Source organism: Mya arenaria, chromosome 11 (assembly GCF_026914265.1).
Source record: "Mya arenaria isolate MELC-2E11 chromosome 11, ASM2691426v1".
NCBI classification, from domain to species: domain Eukaryota; kingdom Metazoa; phylum Mollusca; class Bivalvia; order Myida; family Myidae; genus Mya; species Mya arenaria.
This window is the reverse complement of record NC_069132.1, coordinates 55,170,605-55,189,423: the sequence shown is the minus strand read 5'-3', so window position 1 is coordinate 55,189,423 and position 18,819 is coordinate 55,170,605. Positions and strand designations below refer to the sequence as shown.

General features: G+C 34.2%; 1 protein-coding gene across 1 annotated transcript; it reads left to right on the top strand.

Annotated features, from left to right (window-relative positions):
* Positions 1-24: 24 nt before the first annotated feature.
* Positions 25-13,136, top strand: LOC128207705 (AP-4 complex subunit mu-1-like). Its single transcript, XM_052910792.1, has 13 exons — positions 25-159; positions 650-729; positions 1,151-1,257; positions 1,911-2,007; positions 3,890-4,003; positions 5,156-5,227; positions 6,281-6,340; positions 7,177-7,297; positions 7,946-8,052; positions 10,246-10,340; positions 10,789-10,887; positions 11,185-11,302; positions 12,367-13,136. The coding sequence occupies exons 1-13, from the start codon at positions 96-98 to the stop codon at positions 12,571-12,573; spliced, it is 1,341 nt and encodes a 446-aa protein (XP_052766752.1). The 5' UTR covers positions 25-95; the 3' UTR covers positions 12,574-13,136.
* Positions 13,137-18,819: the final 5,683 nt, after the last annotated feature.

Sequence of the window (18,819 nt, the reverse complement as noted above, 5' to 3'; positions counted from 1 at the left end):
CATATCCCATAATTCCCAGATGCCCGGATGTGGAAATGTTGTTCTGCTGGATCAAACTGAAAGTAGCAAAATGTAAAATAATGAAATAAATTGAAATGTTAGCTGTTTCTAAAATATTCATTCTGTCTTCTTCCAACATTTTGGTTGCCACACATGACTGTATCCTTTTATATGGAATGGAATGTTTATTTTTTGATAATTTTAAACATTACTTTTTTATAATGATGCATCATTACATTTTATTTTTAATTATATCTATTAAATTATTAATTTATTATTATAGTTATATTATAAGTGTGGTTAACAGATTTATCCTTTAAGGTGAACTATCAGATTAAATCATATCAATGGTGAAATACAGAATACCTCATAATAGATAGATCATTAGATGCCAAGAACCGATTAATTGAGATAAATCATGAAATGATTGTAATCAATTTAAAAATGGTTTTCTTGCCTGTTTTGGTTTGAGGTTGATGGTTATATGGTTGAAGCCTATCAGCTTTGTCAAGGATACTTGGATGATTCTTTCTTAGAGCATAGTTTAATGGCTAATTAATAATGGTTGCTGGAGTTTATTTTTAAGATGACAAGTCAGTATGGTGTCAAGAACATTGGCAAGTTTATAAACCCTTACCTCTAAAACTAGATAGGCCCGATGTGAAAGATGCCTGTATTAATAATTTTATTGAAAAGGTGAAGGGGTCAGCTTCCTTGCCTCCAAACTGTGTGAGTAAAAATGTACATGTATGCTATTATTTTGAAGGTATTTTGAATTTTGTGGTGTACTGTATTGAATTTATTATATGAGTGGCCAGAGGCGGCTTAGATGCTGGGGGTTGGGGGGCAGGGGCAGCCGTGGCACCACAACAAAATTTTGAGGAGCGGCAAAAAAATAATTGCCATTTTATGAAAAAGTCCTATAATAGTGAAAGACTGTTGATACAATGAAATGTTCACCAATTACCATTATTATGTGCATCCCTCCACCCTCTTAAATCTGTAAGTATACTTATTTTAGTAGTTAATTGTTATCTTTCAAAAATCTTTGTAATTGTAACACTGTACTATTCTTTGTCAGCCCTTGTGTTTCTATAGTCGTCTATTTCAGGTGCAACATGGATATATATTTTAATGTGTCTATATTCAGGTAATCAATGGAGTACATTTTTACCACATCAGAAGAAACAAGGTCTTCTTTGTGGCCTGTTCCAGGGCTGAGATCTTCCCTCTAATGGCTGTAGAAATATTAACCAGGTAGTTTATAATGAAACCATGCTGTGTTGTTTCCAAGATTCATTGGATATAGATGCTATTCTGATTATTGAATTCTATCAACCTGGCTTCATCAATTATGCTACAGTACAAAAACAAATAATATATAAAATTATTATTGAGTTAAAGATGTGTTTGATTCTAATTATAAATATATCATCACAGACCTAAAAATCATGTTTATAGGTCTGTGATATAATTGAAAGAGTATTTGACCATCTTTGATCTGTCTATCCTTCCCCAAATGGAATCCATGAAATAATGTAAAATTGTGATTTGTCTAAAGATACCGGCATATTAGATAATAAAAAAATTATGTGCTGTGACTGACATAATATTAAATGATACATCTAGTTCATTCAAGAAAAACAAATAAAGGCAACCAATTGACAATTATTTGTTTCGAGTTTCACTGGCCAAAAATATATGGTCAGAATTTTTTTTAAAAACAGTCCCCATTTTGCCTGGGTACATTTGACCTATTTTCCGTTCAATAAATATTGAATACTCATCCAAAAAGGAAAAAAAGTAATGGTCAGAAAAAAATGCTGGATATAAAAAAAGGGTGTGGTGCAACAAATTAAGGTTGGTCGGGAAATGGAAAAATATTTATTTATGATGAAGTGTGTTTGTAGGTTCCACCATGTATGTAGGGAGCTGTGTGGCACAGTCAGTGACACATCCCTCCAGGCTAACCTGCCTCTACTTTACGAGCTACTTCAGGAGTTCATGGTAACTTGTAACACATGTTAGGTGTTGTTTGATATACTATATATGAGAAATACTATCATAAAATTGTTTGTTTCAGTGTAAGATTGTTATATATCTTACATCCTCTCAGCTCAATTGGTAATATATATATTTTACACTGAAGTAATTTTTTTTACCTTTTCATACTTTTTAACCCTTACCATGCTGCAATGTTGTAAGTGTAATTCAGTGCTCACTGCTGAGTTGTTTTGAGTGAATGTTAAATATATCACCCATTGACTTTAAAAGGTTACCATTCATATGATCCTTGTTCTACAGCATTCAAACTTTCAGAAAGTGATTATGAAACATTAAGGGTTTTTTTAAGATGTTTGTTTTAGAATTTGAGTCCATAGTTACCATGGCAACACCTTCTATTCTCAAAAATTGACTTTTCTTTTACAAATACTGTCATTTTTATCATAAATTTATGTTGATCTATGAAATATACCTTTATATCAGTATTTTTGGAAAGAATGATTATCAAATTTTAAATTTAAGCAAAGAAATGAGAAAAAAAAATCTTATTTTTTGTTGGCAATACTTTTGTTCTTAATGTGGGAAGTTGTACAATATCAATGAAAAATTTGTTTATTGGAGGAAAAACAATCAAGCATTTCATGGTTCATTTCTTTATTTTTCTGGTTTAATGTCTGATAAACATAATGTTACCATTAAGCAACTTCAAAACATTGGTGATAATGTGATTCTACATGTTACCACGGCAACCAATCTTCTTTATTTGACATCCATACAACATCCAACAAATTTTTCCAGTGTTATGGTTTTGATTAACAACAATTATGAATTTCTATCAGTGTTATGGAAATCAATGTTATAATGAAACATTTTTAGCAAACAAATTCCTCACATGTTCTTATTTAAGTGTTATTATGGCCTAAGAAAGAAGTATAGTTACAAATGAACTGATGGCATAGACAGTACTACTACTAGACTGTAAACAAATTACAAGCAGTAGTCTTAGTATGAATTTAATAGTAAATAGTACTACTGAATTAAACCATGAATTATGAAAATCAGCATTTTCTTTATAAAGTTTCATTCATTTCCTTTCAACAAAAAATGGTTGCTATGGAAACATAGCAACTTTTTTTAAACATGTACACATCAGCAAAGTTAACAGTAACTTATGTCTGTAAAAATTATTTGAGACTTCATAAACACAACATGTGCCTATGGGTCCAAAGTTCCAAACTATGCTTTCATATAGCATTAATTAAATATTTTAATAGCATTAATAATCTCAAATTAACAGTTTTGGATATATTTCTACTTTATTTAAAGCTGCACTCTCACAGATTTTCCATTTCTACAACTTTTTTAATTTTTTGTCTTGGAAAGAGCAAACCAATGATATAAGATTGCTGACAAAAAATCAGATCGTAGATATTTCATATTTCCGTTCGAAAATAAATGTTTAATGGCCTAAACTGTTACTAATGGTTTAAGAAAAATGCATAAAACATCATTTTTTTAACTTAATTACAAAAATCTGTGATCTATTTTTTTGTCAGCAGTCTTATTTAACTGGTTTCCATGGATTTTCGCAAAAAATGGCTTGTTCCAAGACAAAAAATAAAACAGTTGTCAAACGTTCAATCTGTGAGAGTGCAGTTTAAAAGATATACATACTGTTAGGCATGATTCTCTTTTACTTTTTCTATCGGAATCTGATAACTATAAAAGTAAAATGATGCAAAAAGTCTTTCAGTTTAAGATTTCCTGAAAGTTGCAAAACTGATTGCAAAGATATCTAAATTTGACAAGTTATAAACATCATTTTGGGTCATAGTAATAATATACATGTATCTAAATATGGTTATATAGTGAAATTGTGTTACAGAATGAAGGCTATGTACAACTGGACTCATCAGAGAAGATCCGTCCATACATTCAGTCGAGTCCGGTGATCGTTGATACAGAGAAATCCCCGGTCAAGGACCTGTCATCTAGAGTGGTCAGTGTCGTCTTATTTTGTTTCTTAAGAGTTCATGAATGTCTTTGTGCCTATTGGCTGCATCATGGCTTGACCCTGCCTTGACACCATCACAACTGAAATTGTGTTTAAATATCATAATTGTCATGAGGGCTATTCCATTTAAACATACAACACATTGGGAGGAAGGCACTTTTAGAATATACCACCCCCTACAGAAGCAAATTTACCCTTTTGGCGACCAAATTAGCGAAAAATGACACCTACCCATATTCATATTTTATGTTTTACTGGAATAGCCCTGAGATAGAAGTGACTGCTATTCCCAGTCATATCTAGAGTTAGGAGTAGAAGACACAAAGTAAGATACTTGGAGGTAAGGGTGCGCTAACGTAGCTCTTTTGACAATAAACCTATTTTTCTTATGTGTATTAATATAGACCTATTTACTAGATACAACATTCATGGGTTTAAACCAGTTCTTAGTACACCATTTTCTCCCATTTTAATGCCGAGCACTAGGCAGGGGAGCTTTTGTATCAAATCTTCATGTCTTTTGGTATGACGTGGCTAGGGATTGAATCCATGATCTACCACACCCAAAGCGAACACTCTACAACTAGGCTATAGCATTGGTGGTCAGCCTCATCTTGTTACAGATAGATAGATAGACTTATTTCAGTAAGGAATGCACATACATGGACATTTAAAATAAGCAACATGTATAGTAAATAACATTGTACAATGTACATACATGATATAATCAATAGCCATGACAGGCACACCGAACCAAAGATTAGATGACACAAAAAAGAGAAAACTCTTATTTCCATTGTGGTCCTTACAAACAACACATATATTTCAATGCTGTATGATAGCGGATATCATCCTGAGTTACATTAATTTCAAAGAATCTTAAGAAAAGAATATTTTCATCCGAGATATGATTGACAGAGTTGTAGTGCTATTTTTTTCAATTTTTTCATCAAACTAAAAAGAAAATGGTATTCATGCTTTGCATTGATTTTAATACCATGGATGTTTATTTCATGTTTGGCTTAATGTAGAAAATGCTATTGACTCTTGCATTTATTTGAATATCACTTATATTTATTCTAAGTTTTGCTATTTGCTATTGGCTGCATTTATGACAGTGTTTTGTTGTATATTTAGTTTGGGATCGAGTCAAAGACAAGCCCAGTTAACTCAGCCAGTCGACCAATATCCCAGCCAGCAGGCCAGTCTGTAAGTCCATAATTTAATATCTCAGCAAGTCTGCCAGTGTGTAAGACCTTCGACCAATATCTCAGCCAGTAGGCCAGTCTGTTAGTCCTTCGACCAATGTCTCAGCCAGCAGGCCAGTCTGTAAGTCCATAATTTAATATCTCAGCCAGTCTGCCAGTCTGAAAGTCCTTCGACCAATATCTCAGCCGGTCGGCCAGTCCGTTAGTCCCTTGACCAATATCTCAAGCCAGTCAGCCAGTCTGTTAGTCCTTCAACCAATATCTTGGCCAGCCGGCCAGTCTGTTAGTCCTTCAACCAATATCTCAGCCTGCCAACCAGTCTGTAAGTCCTTGGACCAGCATCTCAGTCAGCTGGTAAGTCCTTAATCTAATATCTCAGCCAGCCAACCAGTCTGTAAATCCTTACCCAAAATTTCACCAGTTGGCCAGTCTGAAAGTCCTTTGACCAATATCTCAGCCAGCTGGCCAGTCTGTAAGCCCTAAATTTGATATCACAGCCAGTGGGCCAGCCTGTAAGCCCTAAATTTGATATCACAGCCAGTGGGCCAGCCTGTAAGCCCTAAATTTGATATCACAGCCAGCTGGCCAGTCTGTAAGTCCTAAATTTGATATCACAGCCAGTGGGCCAGCCTGTAAGCCCTAAATTTGATATCACAGCCAGCTGGCCAGTCTGTAAGTCCTAAATTTGATATCACAGCCAGTGGGCCAGCCTGTAAGTCCTTGGACCATTATCTCTCTAAATCAGCAACAAAGTATATGATTTTGAATCATTTTATGCTGTTGTGTGTTAAAATGAGTTGAGTTTCTGAGATTTAGAAATGACTGAAATATTTTCGTGAAATTTGGGCCTGGTATATTTCTTTAAACAAAGCACAATAAGATGGTAGAATGTCAATTATTCAGTATCTTAAGATTATTAGATATTAACACTGTTTTTACTTTAAAAAAAATCCATCCGACACAAGAAATCTTAATTATTTAAGCAGATGTTAAACTTTCATGTGGGATATGACCATCATTATGATGTTGTTAACAGTATGACACTGTATTTCAGGGAAGACCTGGATTCTATGTGGATGTCATCGAGAAAATGGTCACAACTGTGGCTGCAGATGTATGTTCTTTGTGTATCCAATAATTATTCACATCTTGGCAGGGGCATACCTACATTGTAGGCATACGCCAGTAAGCCTGGGCATACAAATCATTTCTGGTGCTCCCAAAATGGCAAGTGCTAAAATCCCGAAATCAGAAATATCAATCAAAGGCTAAGGGTATCTGGTTAATGTTTATTGTAATTTTATTGAATGTTGGCATTCAGAATCTACAGAATGCTGGAAAAGGGTTCTTTCATTAGTGTGCACTTCAAAATGTTTGTAAGGGATAGAACTACTTATGTACCATATTGAGGAGTTCTTGTTTTGTTTTTGTTTATGCATTAACTTTCATATCAGAAAAGAATCCTGTGCAATCATAAGCATGGGGATAAATTACAACTCTATTTACCTATACACATACTTCTTATTGCATGGTAACCTTGGCAAAATATGATACAAAACAGTTACCCCACCCACTACCCGCTTGATTGAAATTTAAGATGCTTGAGCTTTAAGCTCATGAATAATTTCAATAACACAGGTAGTAAGTGCAATAAGTATTATGTTGGGCATAACTTAAAAACTGTAATTAATCATATGAGACTTGGTACAAATGTTTACTATAATAATACATGTATGCACATGTTTATCAACTCGAAAGTCTGTAACCTTGTCTTTATTATTTATCAAATTATACCCCTTGGTAAACAGAGGAAAATGAATCCACATTGGCAGGTAGACATGCAATGTTTTTGTTTATATAAGCTTCATCACTTAACATCTAGGATTTCATCAAGGACCCCAATAAGTCCATTAAGTCATTTTCATTAATTTTTTTCTCGTTGTGTTCAAGGGTTCGGTGCCACACACGGAGGTGAATGGCTCTGTGGTTGTACGGAACTTCCTGCCGGCCGCCCCACAGTTCAAGATGTTTCTGAATGAGGATCTAGTCATCGCTGACCAAGGCCAGAAAGGTATAGACAGAGAAATGCTATATTTTTTTCCCAGATTAGGCTGCTTACTTTTGGACTCTACTAGGAAACAGACTTTGATATGATTGAGATTCATTTATTGGCTTAAAACTTTATATGAACTGAAACACATTTGTACATATTTCACATACATATTGTACAAGTGTTTTCTTAATATATAAAAAAAAATTCCTTTTAAAAAAATCCTCATAATAAATGTTTCCTTATATTAAATGTTCCCTTTTAATAAAATGTTTCCTTATAAAATGGTGTTTCCTTTCATTTTGAAGATAGGGTCAGATGACTCGAACCAAGATCTTTTGGTATTTTTAAAAACAATGAGAATATTATTATTGCAAATTTTAATTATGTGTCACTATTATTTAAACAAGGTGATACAGTAAATTTTCTTTGCAACATTAATGTCAGAATGTTTAAATATGTAAACAACTAAACGATATAAAAACTTTCCAATGAATATAATTTTCCAAAATCAATTTTTTTCCCTACATACCTTAGTAGGCTGTTTGTCAGATGTAACAAGAAACTCAACATTATTTTGGTTTGAACTTAGTTACTTTGTGAATACATGAACACCAATTCATCCAACTCAATGGATCCATGATGCCTAAAGATTGATTCTATATGCAGGTTATGGTAACCAGGTGCAGTTAGACCGATGTTCGTTCCATGCGTGTGTCCAGCATGACGATTTCCACAACAACAAATACATTGTCATGTCACCACCTGTTGGAGAGGTTATAATTCTTTCTTGATTTATCTTCTTAAGAAAGGGAACATTCATAAATATACACTATTTACTTAAATTTTTACATCTTCCTTTTTTAAAGATTTTTGTAAATTTTGGTACAAAGGTTGCCAGTGACAATATGCGAGTGTGAGGCAAAGTCCGTAACTCTAGCTTTAAAGGGACTAGACACCAGATGGTCCCAAAATTGGCAAATACAGTATTTCCACAGAAGAAGCCTAGAATTGTCACTGAATCTGATAATACATCACTTTACATGATTAAAAGAATATTTTGTTCCTGTCTCGGCTGAGTTTACCTGTTTAAAAATAGTGCATAACAGTTTCCCAGTTTACAGTGTGTATATTCAGCATGTGAAAGTCACTTAATTAGTACAGATACATTAACCAACACTATTTTTAAATTTACTGGTATTAACAGGGTAGACAAACCAAGTAAAATTCAAATTGGAAAAATAGCCAAAACTGCGATAAAACCTGTTTCGTTGGCAATGTGTTACATCAGTAAGTAAGATTCAATGCGTTGTACACAACAATATCAATTTTATGTAAGTTTTTTTAAATTTTCTTTTTTCTTGCAATTGTATCATCTAGCTTTAATTACAATTGAGCGACACCCTGAAATTCAACAGGCGAGCATTGGTGGTTGCTCTGAGGATCTCTTTTTTAACTTGTAAATAAACAGTAGCATTCCGTCCAACAGTTTTTAGCTCTACTGGCCAAAGGCCAGAAGAGCTTATGCGATGGTAATGTGTACGTAGTATGTGCATCCGTGCGTTCGTGCGTCTGTAAACAATTGCTTGTGAACACGATACAGTCTTCAGTTTTGATTGTATCTCGATGAAACTTGTACAGTATTTAGATATCCATTAGAGCTCGGTTCCTTTCGAAAACCAGCCAGATCCGCCCATGCATGCCTAGATTATGGCCCTTGATAGTATAAAAAAATGCTATTGTGTAAACAATTGGTTGTGAACACGATACAGTCTTCAGTTTTTATTGTATCTCAATGAAACTTGTACAGTATATAGATATCAATTAGAGCTCGGTTCCTTTCGAAAACCAGCCAGATCCGCCCATGAATGCCTAGATTATGGGCCATGAAAGTTTTAAAGAAATGCTCTCTATTTTTAGCCAGGTCTGCATGAGCGAATTCTATTTTTAACCAAGTTTACATGTACATGTAAATTCAAGTCTAGAGTTAAGGGAGACAATTTGCAAGTCTAGGATTTTGAGAGACAATTTGCTTTTTGCTTCTGCAGCTGATTTTGTGAATTACTCTGCCTTGTTCTTGTTGAAAGCCCAAAGGCCATTTTTTAGCTTTAAGTTCTGTAGTTTGCGCATTCATATTAACAAAATTGGTTGTGAATGTTTAAGTTATGCACCTGGTGTCATTACTGGCCACACCCAGGGTTCACAGGTTTGGTAAACATAAATCTGGAAAGGTTTGAAAATCTGTTTGTGTGTTCGTGCATCCATCTCAGCACAATTGATTGTGAATGTTTGTTCAAATTGATCAATGTTGTCCTAGGATGCCCTTGACTTTGACCTTTTGACCAGCTTTTTTTAACTTTTAAAACTACAGAAATTTTTACTATGAGTACAGTTTTGAAAGCATTTTTTTTTTGTCAGATGACTTTTACTTGGCACATATTAAAATAGTTCATGGAACTAATCTGCTTACAATACTTTCTGGGCTCAGATGTTGAACGTGCTACGTTTTCAGGTAAGCCAAACACAAAACATAAACCATATGTCTGTTGCCTTTTACCCATACATACATGCTCTGGATTGATATGACCACAAAAGCCATGCCAGTAGAGCATAGGCCCTTTTGGGCCTCTTGTTTTTTGTATTTATCTTCTAACTGATATTATTATTTATTATTATTGTCATAAACATTCAAACCTCATTGGCTCAAACTCCCAGGGACCTGCAAAAATACCTTGAGCAATGAAATTTTGAGCCAAGTGGGAATGCTTACCTTAAGTATAAAGAAAATGGTCCTTTACCTAGCCAAATAGGAATTCGAGCTAAGCAAATTTGAGCTAAAGGGGTTCGACTGTTCATATTTACACCAGTGTCTGCAAAACATTATTATATTGTCAACCAAACATGTATATCAATAAAATGGTCATTTTGCTTAAAACAAAGTTACATTACCGTACACTTGTTATTTGCAGTTTTCAGCCATGACTTATACTGCCAGTGGAGAAATGTGTGTGAGACAGCCGTTCTCTCTCCGAATGTTTGTCTCTGAGCCGGAAGGAGGTGGCAGGTGCTGTAGTAATTAAAGATTTAAATAATGTATCCGATGTTCAAATAAGCTTTACGGTTCATTGAGCCATTGGTCATAATGTTAAATGCTGATGTCTGGTAACCCCATATAATTTTGTTATTATTTAAATGCTTCCTGATGACATTATTCTATAAAAAATACATGACCAGATAAACAACTAGAGAAAATAAAAGTAAAAATAATAAAATAATTAATAGTCTCAGGCTGCGGGAAAGAGTTGTGTTGATTACTTATTTTAATTTTCACCACAAAATAATTAATAGTCTCAGGCTGCGGGAAAGAGTTGTGTTGATTACTTATTTTAATTTTCACCACAGTTTCTTTAAAGTTAAGGTTTATATAAAAGTAAGTCACCCAGCAAACTTGTGAATACAGTTATTATGATGAATGTTTTCCTGTGTGTCATGCGTGTAATTTCTGCATGCAGGGATGTGTGTGTGGTGTTAAGACTACAAAGCCTCTACCCGGACCACGTACGAGCAACCCGAGCAAATGTGAAGGTCCCACTGCCCGCCAGCGTTGTCAGGTAGGGCCAGGGTCAATACTGATATGGTTTAATGCTGTGATCATAGGGGGAAGGTTTGACGATGCAATCAATGAAAAAAAAAGATTATAAATGGACCAGCCAGACAACATGAGATTGTATTTTAAATCATTTTCATCAAACCTTATTTTTGTAAATTAGTACAGGTTTATGACTTATGTTTATGACCATAACTGTTTTGTTAACCTAAGTATGCACTGCATATATCAAAGGTAAGGGTGGGGAGTATTTGTTTTTTTTCCTAAGATTAATATTAATAATGTCTACTGGTTGTTTCAGTGTGTCCACGAAGCTGTCCTCAGACAACCAGTCATCACAGTTTGACCGGCAGGACGCCACACTGACTTGGACTCTGTCTGCTGTGCAGGGGCAGTCCGAACATATGGCAGAGTTCAGGGTAGGAAATGTTTAATGTCTGTTCCAGTTAATCAGCCTGTCCGGCGTACGTCCGTTCTGTCTGACGTACATCTGTTTTTGTTTATAGCTTGAAGATATCAACTTCAATCTTTATTCATTTGATCACTCCAACATTTAACTTTTTTATGACAAATTAAATATTAGTAAGTAGTAACTCCATGTTCAAAATTATCAGATTAATGGCCCTTGATAACTTATTCAAATGTAGCAGATCAATTTACTTTACATCAGAACAAGAACAAAATTGGAAGGAGTTGATTTAAAATTTGTATGAATTCACTTTTTATCATGACTTAGTTTTGGACAGAAGAGGATGAAACTTAAAGCATCCATATATGGCAATGACTATGTGATTATATGTTAAGTACAAGTTTTATAACTCTGTGACCCATTTTTGCCAAGTTATTTCTCCTGATATAAAAATAATAAGTATAATCATCGAAAGATAAAAGAAGAGAATGGAAATTGAAATATTGATGGACTTGTGTACATTTAAAAACCATATTTAAATGTATTTTTTGCAAATTATCTCCCTTTACAAACAAGTACATGTATGTCATGAAAATTATTCAAAACTGTCAAAAATTTGTTAATTGCAATTTGTTTTTGTCCCACTTTGAAAATCCATTAATCTATGATTCAAAGGTCCCAAAGTCACCTCCCTTGATATTCGTAATGCTTTTTGTAAGTTTACTTTGTTTAAGAATAATTAAACTTTTTTTCTCAAAAATCTGCTTTCGCTTCGCACGAATAACAATGTACACCTGAACAGCTTGCAAGATATTTTATTATCTAAACCATTCATTTAAGCAATGTTGATGATCATCTCCATTTGGTTAACATTCCCATATTGTTACTAAACTGTATTTACAAATTCCATATGTTTCCAAGAAAATGTTCATGATCTGTGAGTATAGCTTTTACTGCATGGCCTAAATTTGCATAGTTACCCCACTTGACTTCGAATATGCTCTTTAATTTCTGCCTCCGTCAAATAGCCATCATTCGAGGACCTTAATGTTGTGTTTATACCTTATATTCCAGTTGAACGTCCAAGGTTCTGGGCCAGTGAGTCGTCGGGACCTTGACCCTGTTGTGCTAGAGTTTGAAATATCGGGGTTCACCAGCACCGGGCTGGCCATTACACACCTCAAGGCTCACAACATTGACAAACAACAACAGCAGCAACAACAGCAGCATTTTGTGAGACTGATCACTGTTAGTGACTCCTTTGTGTTCAGAAGTTTTTGAAAAGGAGGTGTTTTCTATAAATTATAAATGAGTGCATCTGCAGAAGCTGAAACACTGTGATTTAAATGTCAGTGACATAATAAAAAATATAATGTGTTCAAAATGTAATAAAAAAAGGAATTGTCTCTAACCAACAACACTTACATTTAGCTGCAGCAACAGCAGCTACAGCTACAACAACAACACCAGCATTTTGTAAGACTAGGTTGTGCTAATCACAATTGTATGTGAAAGAGTGGTCTTCATGCTCTAGGTTTATTAAATGTATTATACACTGTAGCTTATCTTTTTCGCAATTGGTCACAGGCATTATCCATTATAACATGATGTTGTTGTGTATCCTATCTTTTTATTTTATTTATAAAGAGCTAAAAATTGGTAAAAAAATTAGGACAATGCCCTAAAATTGTCTATTCGGCATTGTGTTGTCTGCTATACCACAAAATATTGTGCTGTACACGAGCCATGATCGTGCATTTGTAAGATTTCTCTAATTTTTGCAATGTATAGAGTACACACAAAGGGCAACATATAGACTATATAATAAATAAAGTTGTACATGACATGATAGAATGTGATCTAACTGTATCTGAGACCAGGTGCGTAGCTGTCTGTACAGAAATACGCATACGTAGTTGCTTAATGAATTTTTGACAGGTCAAAGTTTTTGTCATACCAAAAAATGCTGAATTTGAAATAAAAACTGAAGGGGTGGGCGGGGGGTGGGGGGTTGTAAGAGATAAAGGGATAAGGCATCGATCTGCATAATCCCAAATTGGCCCTACATGTAGCTACACCCCTGGAGACACGAATATGATACATGTAATGTTTATTATGAATGCCTTGGGCAGTATTCAATAAATTATTATCCTGATCCTCAGATATACTTCAGTGATTCCATTCAGTCTATTAATAGTCAGTTTTTTTTACCGTCCAATCAAAACACTCAGTTTCTACTCTTAAACTTAAGTTAGATCTAAGTTGATTATTGAAAACAGCCCCTGTCAACGTCTGTATATTTACTTTTCTACTTCCATACTATTTCGGTATCATTTGAAATGGGGGGTTTTGCTCAGAAATATAAAATAAAGCAAACACTGAAAATATTATTAAATACATTTTGTTTGAAAATAAGGTGAATTTTTGTCCGGTTACAGGTAAAGTAAAGAACACGTTAAACTGAAATAACTATATAATATACTTTTGATTATTTATTTTACATAAACACGATAAGTAATCGGCTATCAACTTTTCAATTTTTTTATATGATGTCAAAAGGCATCAAATTTAAAAAAAAAATATTAATAGAGCTATGAGAGAACTAGGTGATAGGCTTTTTGGGTACCTTATTTCTGCAAGGTGTTGCTGTTTGGATCAGTTTAAGAGATTGTTGTTTTGTATGTAGCTTTTAACTTGACTTTTCAGACAATTTATTACTTGAGCGACAGCAATATTACACTTGGAAAGATGATTATGTGAAAATATCTTTGATTACTCAACAATAAATGTTTGTTTTTTTCGCATGAACATTCAATTCTTTTTGTAATCTGAACTCTTGTTAATTGAATTCTAAAGTCAACACTTTGATTAAAAATGTTAATGCCATTTTCGCATTTTCTAATTATAACAATTTCATTATATAGTTTCGTGATGGCGCCATGATGAAATACATTGGAATAATTGTCGAAATGCCATCAACATCGATGGTGTATACTTGTAAAAAAAGATGCATTTTTGCAATCACGAGGATGTAAACACGTAGAATGTTGTAAAAAAAATTTAATTGACTTTTTTTAACAAACGTTTTGCCAAAATCTCACGCTCATATTGCGGCATAAACGAATATCAATGAAAAAAGCAGTGTGCTAAATATTTTTACTCATTGACTTCCATTTGCGATATTTACACAGTAACTTCCCTTACTTTCCAAAACGGCATTTAAAATGTTTTTACAATTTACCTCCTTTATTTTTCAAAACGCCATTTGCAATGTTTTTACTTAGGTACTTCCCATATTTTTTAAAAACGTTATTTGCAAAAAAATTCTGAATAAATTTATTTTTAAAAATTCCATTTGTTTCTATTACAGAGTTACTTCTCTTAGTTTTAAAAAACGCTATTTGCATTATTTTTTTACATTTACTTCCATTATTTTCGAAAATGCTTTCTGCAATGTTTTAACAGAGTTACATCCTTTATTTTTGAAAACACCATTTGTATTTTTTACCAAGTGAATTCCCTTGTTTTTCCAAAAGCCATTTGTATTTTTTCTCAAGTTACTTCTCTAAGTTTCCTAAACGACATTCGCAATATTGTTATGCCCAAGAAAATGGACATATTAAAAAGGTCAAGGTCACACTTAAGTGTTTGAATACTATGGAATACTGCATGTAAGGACATATAGTATAGCTGGTCGTGTCCGGACTGTAGCTTTCTCTTGTATGGCCAGATTTTTAAATAACTTGCTACATATTTTAGCCATACCAAGACGACGTGTCGCTTGCAAGACCCGTGTCCCTACCTTGTTAAGGTTTTGTATGTAAGCACCTTAAGGTTATTATCTCAGCAAATGCATCATGTATTGCATTGAAACTTTAGATATGTATTCCTAACTATCCAACCTACTTAATTAATCAAGTTAGATAACACTCATTTGAATATAATGCAAATTATGGGAATTATTATTTAACTTAGAAATTCTGGTTAAGGTTTTGCACGTAAGCACACATAGGTTAATATCTCAGCAACTACATGTACATGATGTAATGCAGTGAGACTTTATACAATGGTACTCAACCATCCAACCTTCTTAATTAATGAAGTAAGATAACTCTAGTTTGCATTTAATGCAAAATAATTGCCCTTTCATATTCGACTTAGAAATTCTTGTTAAGGTTTTGCATGTAACCACATTTAAGTCAATATCTCAGCAAATACATCGTGTATTGCATTGAAACTTTAGATATGTATTCTGAAATATCTAACCTACTAAATTAATGAAGTAAGATAACACTTTTTTTTAATATAATGCAAATTATGGGCCTTTATTATTTGACTGAGAAATTCTGGTTAAGTTATTGCATGTAAGCATACATAGGTTAATATCTCAGCAAATTTTGAGTCTTTATACAATCGTACTTAACCATCCAATCTACTTAAATAAACAAGTAAGGTAACTCTATTTTGCATTAAATTAAAAAAATGGGCCTTTTTTATTCGACATAGAAATTCTGGGTAAGGTTTTGCACGTAACCACTTTTAAGTCAATACCTCGGCGAACACATCATGTATTGCATTGAAACTTTATTCACAGGCTCCCAACCATTCAACCTTTTCAATTAATCAAGTAAGATAACTCTATCTTGCATATTTTTTTTTTTTGCCCCTTTATTATTCAACTTAGAAATTCTGGATAAGGTTTTGCATAATAGCACACATAAGTTAATATCTCAGCAACTACTTGATGTATTGCATTGAGACATTTATACAATGGTTCTCAACCACCCAACCTTCTTAATTAATCAAGTTAGATAACTCTATCTTGCATATATAAATTTTGCCCCTTTATTATTCGACTTAGAAATTCTGGTCAAGGTTTTGCATGTAAGCACATATAGGTTAATATCTCACCAACTTCTTGATTTATTGAATTGAGACTTAATACAGTTATCCATGCATGTTTCGCCAAAACTTTTCAATCCTTTCACTGAAAAAAGGCAGAATAGTCAAGGGCGCTGTCTCTGTGACAGCTCTTGTTTTATTTACATGTAATTATTTGGGGTTGATTGTTGGCGAAAATATTCTTTTTTACCATACCTTACATGTAGTATACTTTTGATCAAGGTATTGAAATAAAGCATCGTAATTTTGTTACTTGTATCCTTACCCATGTGAATACAAGTTGTGATCAGAATGAATTAGAATAACGAACAAGTGAAACTCTATGAAAATATGTTCACATCACATATGTGCATTACTGTGAAGGCCCGTCAAATTCAATGCCTAATTTCATATTAATTATTGATATCATCTGTTCTATTTCATTAATTATTGATATCATCTGTTCTATTTCTATGGTAATTAAACTCACTGGCTAATTGTTAATCAAATTTATTGATTGTCTTTGTATAAACATTTATATGGTAAATAAACAAGTATGATCTTGATATTGCTTGTCACCAAACATAAAAAATTAGTGATTTTCAAACAATTGACATATCAAATTAATCAAATAATGTAACATGTATGACCTCATTAAGACAGCATTAGGTATAAGTCATAGTATCCTGGCTGCGTGCCAGATTGGAACATTGTCTCTATCGAAGTCTGTGGCAGTGTGGATATCAGCTTCGTAAAAACTGATGTAATATCCTGGCTGCATGCAAGATGGAGACATTGTCTCTGTCATAGATGTCCAATGATCTGCCGTAGCACCTCCAAGCCAGGTCCAGCCTGTTCTGAAGTTCAAAGCAGTGACCTAGCATGTTGAAGGCTGTATCTATGTGACCATGTTTCGTCTGCGTTGTGTACTTAGTTAGGTTATGAAGCGCTGTTAGTGCTCTCAAGGGTTGATGTAGCTCCCTGTAGGTGAGGTGTTGTAGGTAGTACAGGAATGGGATGCAGTCAATGACTACATTGTTCCTCCACTTTCTTGATTGTCTGTTGTCAGGGATTATACTTCTCAGCATTTCAAACGTAAGATGTTGTGGAATGCAGTTGATTTCTTCTTTTGTGAAGTTTATACACACCATTGTGTATTTGTTTTGCACTTCCTTGGTGGAGCAGATAAACAACTGTTTTCTAAACTCAATATTTGATACCAGACTCACCGCAGATATCCTTCCATGATGTGTACAACACTGCAACACTTTTGGACCCAGCAGTCTTTCACAGTAAGTTAGCATTTCAGCAGCTTCCTCATACTGCCCACTGCAGTATAACATGGAGGCAAACTTCAACCTACTTGACATAAGGTCAGATTCCAGTGACAGCAGGTACCATTTAAATATATCACGTGTAATTGGTTGTCCAAAGTAGATGCATCTTGAGGCTAGAATGGAGGCAACGGTGCTGCACAAGAATGGGATCAGCTGAGAAACTCCTTCCAATTCAATGTCACTTTGGGTCTCAGACATACTCTGTAGAATAGATAAACGGCTTAGAATGTCATCTACTGCTTCATCAGTAATCAAGTGTTCCAAATGAAGTGTAAGTACACGAATTTCAGTACGTATCAATTCGGTGAGAATATTGCTAGATGTTTGGGCTCTTGTACATAAGTTCTGACATGTTATATACTGATGGCCTGAGTATTGTAGCAGTCGCAAGTTAATATTATCCATTCGAATATAAAACAAACACTGCATTTCGGTGTTGCTGAGAACTGAAATAATGCCGCATAATTTAGAAAGTTCCCAAATGTTCAATTTCCCTTTAAAAAGATTTACACCAGATATTGTAAAATGGGGACAGCATTTATGTTTCAACCATCTTTTTATTGTTACCAGAAGTAGACTCACACATTGCACAATGTTGTCATCCCTCCATATGTCAAGAGGATAATTTTCTATTGTAAACATCATCGCTGTTTTTATATGAAAAGTGCTGAATCTGTCTCCAAACACAGGTTTAAAAAATGTTTTCCTCATTATTTTGGTAAGGGTATATACTTTAACTTGAACAGGACTAAAATCAAATACTAGAAATCGTTCCATCAATGCAGTTGAAAACCTCCACTGCCATTTTGAATAAGGGTAATTGGTTAACTTTGATGGAACCATAAATGCTGTAGATCTACACATTGATTGATTTGTTGGTCTCTCAGTATAGCCCTGTGGCACTAGGAATACTCCAGTCTGTCTGGCCCTTTCCAGTGTGTCAGGTCGGGGCCAATGTCCAGGGCGTGGTCTGTGGAACATGAACTGACATTCCTCTGGTAGCTGGTCACAATGGTATGCCAATACATTGTCAACCTTTTCATCATATTTCAATGATGGGCCATGTCGAAATATTTCACCAGAGCCACTTAAATGTTGTAAAGCATCCTGGTATTCAAGCCATGTATTAGCCACTATAATTCTACCTTCCACATCCAGTATATCATCAGGACCTTCTGAATATACTGCTGGTCGTGGACATTCCTTTCTGAGTCTCTGCAAGTAGCAGTGTTGTGGCGGAGTGAGCTCATTCTTTAACACCAGAAGATTAGGTTTTCCATACTTCCATTCACTCCAGCTCAAGGCCACA

What these genes read in the sequence shown, in the direction of transcription:
- LOC128207705 (XM_052910792.1), top strand. Translation starts at nt 96, where the DNA reads ATGTTAGCTGTTTCTAAAATATTCATTCTGTCTTCTTCCAACATTTTG. An exon ending in GCTGTAGAAATATTAACCAG is followed by an intron (nt 1,258 to 1,910) that starts GTAGTTTATAAT and finishes GTGTGTTTGTAG; the next exon opens with GTTCCACCATGTATGTAGGG. An exon ending in AGGACCTGTCATCTAGAGTG is followed by an intron (nt 4,004 to 5,155) that starts GTCAGTGTCGTC and finishes TTGTATATTTAG; the next exon opens with TTTGGGATCGAGTCAAAGAC.